The 6,809-nt window shown below is 34.7% G+C and overlaps 1 protein-coding gene across 1 annotated transcript; it reads left to right on the forward strand.

Moving 5' to 3' along the window:
* Positions 1–542: 542 nt before the first annotated feature.
* Positions 543–6,000, forward strand: LOC132279950 (protein NRT1/ PTR FAMILY 6.2-like). Its single transcript, XM_059782026.1, has 5 exons — positions 543–683; positions 3,279–3,496; positions 4,035–4,585; positions 4,894–5,228; positions 5,303–6,000. The coding sequence occupies exons 1-5, from the start codon at positions 590–592 to the stop codon at positions 5,836–5,838; spliced, it is 1,734 nt and encodes a 577-aa protein (XP_059638009.1). The 5' UTR covers positions 543–589; the 3' UTR covers positions 5,839–6,000.
* Positions 6,001–6,809: the final 809 nt, after the last annotated feature.

Raw genomic sequence — 6,809 nt, forward strand, 5'->3', positions numbered from 1 at the left:
ATCTATATATACCATACAAAAGAGAGGTGAGAACGAAGCTGCATATGGCATATATTGCATGTTCAGCAGTCCAAATTTTCCAACTTACCGGACTCCACTTCCACAAATCCACATCCACATCAACTTTAAATTTTCTTATTTATAATTATATATCTAAAAAGAATCTGCAGCTAAGCAATCAAAAATTAATTCAATCCAAAATGCGATAGGCCTAATCCCTTAACTTTATCAACACCAAGAGGCACTAGTGATGATCTGTCTCTAGTTGATAATGAAGGGTCGACAAGGCCAGGCCTATCTAGATGGTGAGCCTTTTGCCTATAAAAGGACAATGCAAGCTCCTCATTAACACATGTAATAAGTTGTACTTTAGAAGAGATCGAAGAGGATCATATAGTTTCCTAGCTTTCTATTCAGCCTTCCAATTAAGCTCTTTTTCCTTTTTATACAGTACTTTTGAAAAATGGTTGGTATATCAAACTTTATATTTACTTATTTAGTATCTCTGTTTGAGTACGTGAATGACAGTTGAAATTGATTATTCTTGACTTGTGAACATTTTTCTTTGGTCTCTCAGGAAGAGGGGAAGATGACTTGGACAGTTGCTGATGCGATGGATTACAAGGGTCTCCCAGCTCAAAGGTCCAAAACTGGTGGTTGGGTGCCAGCAGCTCTTATTCTAGGTCTGTTTTTCTTCTTATTTCTCTAAAAAATATATATATAAAAACTTCATTTATTACTTTCCCTGCATCGTCGACTTTCCTGGAGTTTACTGGAGCTAAAGTACTTGAATACTAATTAAGTTATTGCTCTAACGATCATCTAAGTAAATAATATTGAGACTTTGGCCACCCAACTTACTTGACCATATATACATATATTAGTTCTTGTTTAATATATTATTTGATTAATTCCGGTATCAATTTTCTTGTTCGAGACTATATATATTCATCATCTTTTGTTCTCAATCTTAATTTCTTACGACAGTTTTATTGAAATCTCTTAAGCAAGCACCAAATACACCTGACTCACAAATTGAATTATTAAGTCAATGTTTTATAATTTATAGTCTGTTTGGTGGAAGGAATTAAGATCAAGCAGCGGAAGGAATAGTGGTTAGAGGGAGGGGGTTCACCATGGACTAACTAGGAGAGAAATATATAGGAGAAGGAGAGAAGGGAGGAAAGGCCCTTTCCTTCGGCACAACTTACATATTTCTGCCTTCAAAAACTGGGGGTAAAGGAGGGAAGTGTTTCCTCCCTTCCCCTTAACCACATACCTTACCTCTTAAAAATTAAAATCTAAAGATATATATAATCATGAAATTCTGAACGACTTTACTATTCTTAATTTTTTTTTCCATGGAAGAGCATGGTATTAAAGATCCTTTCTTTTTCCTAGAGATACCTTCTTTATCTCTCCTACCTTCCCTTAATTATTTGAAATGAAGTATAAAAGAAAGTTAACTAATTAAATCATATATAATTACTATCAAAGTTTTTAGTCTAAGTGCTAGTTCTTCATCTTTGTGTAAAAAATTTAAGAATTCAAAATTTTTCATCGAAGTAAGGCAATTGTGTGAGTTTTATTATGACCTCGTGTAATGGAACTTACTACTTCTCTTGCATAAATTGAATTTGATAATTACATTTTTACTAATGCCTAACATTAGATCTTTATATTTGAAAGAATTTTTAAAAGCTGAATAAAAATATGTGTATGCTATGCCAACTCAAAAATAAAAAATTGAAAAAAAAGCTGTGTCTTGGTCATTCATGATAACTATGAAGATACATATAGATATAAAACCCACTTAAGACACTTTGATGGAATGATATAGTGCACGGTTTTGCATACATCAATTACTCAATTAAACAAGTACTATGCAATCATTATTACTGAGCTAAACTCCTTAGTGGGAGCGAATCCTGTGAAGTGAGTTGTCATGCGTTCTCTTGCAGTGAGCTTTTGAGTGATTTATATTTGACCACGGCTCCTTTATTTAATAGCTCTTGAGACCTAATTGGCAATTGCACCACCTTTTATAAGTAACATTTTACCACCATTTATAATTAATATTATAGGAGTTTTAAAAAGTAACATCACCACTTAAAAAGTAAAAGTTATTAACAGCCAAATATCCCATAATCACCTTCAAAATCCTCTTTAAATTAACATGTTACTATTTTTTTGGATGTTTTATTTTTTATTATAAAATTTAACTTAAAAAATATATAAATAATATGTTGAATTGAGTTACATTTATGTATGACTATTAGTTTTTTAGTACTACGTGAATACCTTTTCTTGATAGTGAAGGCGGTGAGTGGTGGCAATTAATATTAAACTTTTGCCAAATTTTTTCTTTTGATGGTGAAGGTGGTGAGTGTGGCAATTAATATTAAACTTTGCCAAAAAAATTTAAAAGATATGTAAAATAATTTATACCTAAGTGTATGTTTTTTTTAATATTTGAAAAAAAAAAGAAAAAAAGATGCGACTCTTTTCATTACTTTTGGAAACATTAAGTGTTTTGTTTATTGTCTAAAATTAATTCAAGTGACTTTAATTATTGGTTTAAATTCTTTAAAGTAACATGTTAAAGTGTTTTTAAAATACTTTAATTTCAAATAATAACATAAATGATATGTTGAATTGAGTTATGTTTATATGTGATATTACTTAGTCTGCATTATGTGCATACCTTATTTTGAATTTTTGAGGATGAAGATGATTTTCACTTTATGAGGTATTTGGCTGTCAACCATTGCTATTTTAAATGATGATGTTACCTTCTTATAAATGGTGGTGTTACTTTTTAAACTCTTATGATGTTACTTATAAATTGTAGTGTAATTGTCAAACACAGTCTCGGTATCTTTTAAATAAAAAAACATGTGGTCAAATATAGACCACTTACAACACACTATAGGGAGGGACCACATAAAAATCTCACTCAACACACTACAAGGGACCGCATGAAAATCTCACTTAAGAGGATTCACCCCCCTAATTAGTTATGTTCTGTTTCCTTACACCGAAACTTAATGCCAAACTTTCACATGACACGATTATTTCACCCTTCATCTACAATCAACATCTCATGATAATTAAGAAACTTTGATCTTATCCGTCCACGTGTAAGCCACAATGAAATTAAAAATTTAAAGGGAAGAAATTAATTACTCCTGCTAAAGTTGTTTTATTATTATTATTATTATTATTATTATTATTATTATTATTTATTTATTTATGGCTTTGATCTAAAAATTCTACAGGGATCGAAATATGCGAGAGGCTTTCCACAATGGGAATAGCAGTAAACCTCATGACCTACTTGGGTGGAACCATGCATCTGCCTAGTGCTGCTTCAGCCAATATAGTAACGGATTTTATGGGCACATCTTTCCTCCTATGTTTGCTTGGCGGATTTCTGGCAGACACTTTCCTCGGTAGATACAATACAATTGCAATCTTTGCCATGATACAAACACTGGTGAGTACATCTTTATATATATATATATATGAAACTAACTCGCACACTCTTAGTTTGGTACACCACTTAGTTCAAAAAAATTTATTTTTTATTTTAGTTAAAACTGAGTTCAATTTGCTTTCATAAAATAGAGTTATAAACATAAGAATGATGAAATGGTGTCGCTTCATCAGTGAATTTGAACTCTCTTGCTATTCAATTTAACCATTGAAATTCAACCCCCCAAAAAAAAAAAGGAAAGAAGTTAAGAACTTACTTTAATTTATTCACTTCGAATATGGCCAGCGGTTTACTCACTGGACTTTGGAATTTAGTAAACTAAAGGTCTGGGATTGGAGTCCCGCTGAGTATTCTTTGTGGCTAGCCTCCACTACTCCTGCAGCGACTTACCCGACCCAAATGGGGAAGTGCATTTCCGGGTCATCGGAGATTTGTCGGGTTGTTGAGGAGACCTAAGGGTTCCTGTCATCCCGGATACCCCGGGTTAACTAAAAAAAAAAACTTACTCTGATTTTGATGAATAATGGCAATTATTCAGGGTACTGGTGCATTAGCAATCTCAACAAAGTTGCCTCAGCTACGCCCACCACCTTGTCATAGTACTAGTGGCATTGACAATTGCAAAAGGGCCAATGGATTCCAAATGGGAATTCTTTACATGGCTTTGTACCTCATTGCATTAGGGACCGGTGGCCTGAAATCGAGTGTTTCAGGATTTGGAACTGATCAATTTGATGACAGAGACGAAAAGGAAAAATCCCAGATGGTCTATTTCTTCAACAGGTTCTTCTTCTTCATCAGCACAGGGACTTTGATGGCCGTCACAGTGCTAGTCTACATACAAGATAAAGTGGGTCGAAGCTGCGCATATGCAATTTGTTCTGTCTCAATGTTTATAGCCATTATGGTATTCTTATCCGGGACTAAAAGGTATAGGTACAAGAAAAGCTTGGGAAGCCCAATTGTCCACGTTTTCCAAGTTATAGTAGCTGCAACAAGCAAGAGGAAGATGGATATTCCATATAATGTTGCTTCATTGTATGAAAATTCACATGAAGCTTCAATAATCCATCACACGGATCAGTTTCGGTAAGCTTTAAATTTCTTGTAAGATTGTGAGCTAATTATTGAAATTATTGTGCTTCTAGTTCAATGGTATAACCTCCCAATTTTCAAAGAGTAAGAAAGGGAGTGGTTCGATCGGGCATAAATAGAAGAAGTATATGTGGATACTTATGACCCAATAAGTTTAAAAAATCAAAGTTCCGATCTTATCTAATCAATTCAATGGCCTGATAAGACTCTCAACTAAACTCCTCAGACTATTAGGTCTAAGAATGATTATCATAATAATAGTTGTGTATTAATTGCAATTAATCATGCTTTTGACACGGCAGTTTCTTGGACAAGGCCGCCATTGTTTCAGATGGAGATTTTGAGGGGGGTTCTATTCCAAATCCATGGAAGCTATGCTCAGTGACGATGGTGGAGGAAGTGAAAATGATGGCCAGACTACTGCCAATATGGGCCACAACCATCGTTTTTTGGACGGTATATGCACAAATGATCACCTTCTCGGTTGAGCAAGCATCCACCATGGATAGATCAATCGGAAATTTCCAAATCCCGGCTGGATCTCTCACCGTCTTCTTCGTAGCAGCCATATTGATTACATTAGCTGTTTATGATCGTCTCATCATGCCTCTTTGGAAAAAATGGAAAGGAAAACCAGGTGCGTGTATACATGCAACAGAATAGCTATGTTATGGCACAGAATAGATTTTAATAAATTTTTGTATGCAACAGGTTTCACCAACTTACAGAGAATTGCCATAGGCCTCATCCTCTCAGTAATAGGAATGTCAGCTGCAATATTAGCGGAGAGGAAACGGCTGTCAGTGGCAAGAGCCACCAGTAGCACCACCGCGACACTGCCCATAAGCGTCTTCTTGTTGATCCCTCAATTCTTCTTGGTGGGTTCTGGGGAAGCCTTCATATACACTGGCCAGCTTGATTTCTTCATAACCCAATCACCTAAGGGAATGAAAACTATGAGCACCGGTCTCTTCCTCACAACTCTATCACTCGGTTTCTTCGTCAGCAGCTTCTTGGTCTCGATTGTCAAGAAGGTGACCGGTAGCAATGGTAGACAAGGATGGTTAGCGGACAATATAAACCACAGCAGGCTTGATTGTTTCTATGGACTTCTAGCCATATTGAGCCTTATCAACTTTGTGATATATCTTTTTTGTGCAACACTAAGGTACAAGCCACCAAAAACTAAACCATCTTTGCAGATGGAGACTATAATTAATGGGCACATTGCAGAGGACAAGTGTTAGTGATTGGTTAAGTTTCAAGCTACATGCATGTGTTACTGTGTTTCCTTTTAATTTGTTGTCAACTAATGTACAGTAAAATAGGTTTGGCTTGTATGTCTTTTTTTTTCTTCATGAATAGAGTGGATTGAGTTTAATAGGTACTATTAAAATTATTCTAAAGAATCGTGCATGTTTTTATTAATATTACAAAGGGCTAAGGACTAAAGATTCTCTCCCTTAGAGGGCTCTCACATGCACCAAAACTGCATCATTTTGATCCACAGAGCTCAAAAAAGGTTGCACGAAACCCCAACACGAAACTTGAGTTGGGCTCGATCTATGCTTGTGCATAACCCTTATTCTTTCGCATAGAAAAAAGGAGAAAATATTATTTGATCTAAAGACTCCTTTATGAAACTACAGTGCATGTGAAATTGTAACCTAAGAGACTTGAGAAACTGTAGTGCATGTGAAATTGTAACCTAAGAGAATTGAGCTACCACTAATTTAGGGATATTGGTGGATTCTCCCACAAATCCTTTTACCTCTAAGTTCTTACAAGTCAAAATCCAATACTAATATTAGAAATGCACCAAGTTATCACTTTTGCTTGAACAAGTTTTGTGTGTAAAATGACAATAATGAGGGCAATGCTCAATAAGTAATGATATGATAGGGATTAAGTGTGAATCTTTCTGTTAGTACTGAAGTCGTATTTTCCATGATTTTTGCTAATCCTACGTCAATTTGCCTACTAATTTAGTAGGAACCAACCGATTATTCACCTCTCAATTAGAATCTATTGACATCAATCAAGCAGACATGAATATAGTCAAGAAAGGTGCTTAATTAGCTTAACTTTTAAGTAAAGTGCTGTCCATTTCTGGATTTTAATTGCTTGCTTCTATTGGACCTTCCATTTGTATTTTTTGTTTTTGCTTAATTCTGTTGGTCCAAATTTCATGGTAAGCATTTAAATTGACTTGAAAATA

The sequence above is a fragment of the Cornus florida genome, unplaced genomic scaffold (genome assembly GCF_030987335.1).
Source record: "Cornus florida cultivar Cherokee Brave unplaced genomic scaffold, ASM3098733v1 CherokeeBrave_3.0.0_Hap2_Chr10, whole genome shotgun sequence".
NCBI lineage: Eukaryota > Viridiplantae > Streptophyta > Magnoliopsida > Cornales > Cornaceae > Cornus > Cornus florida.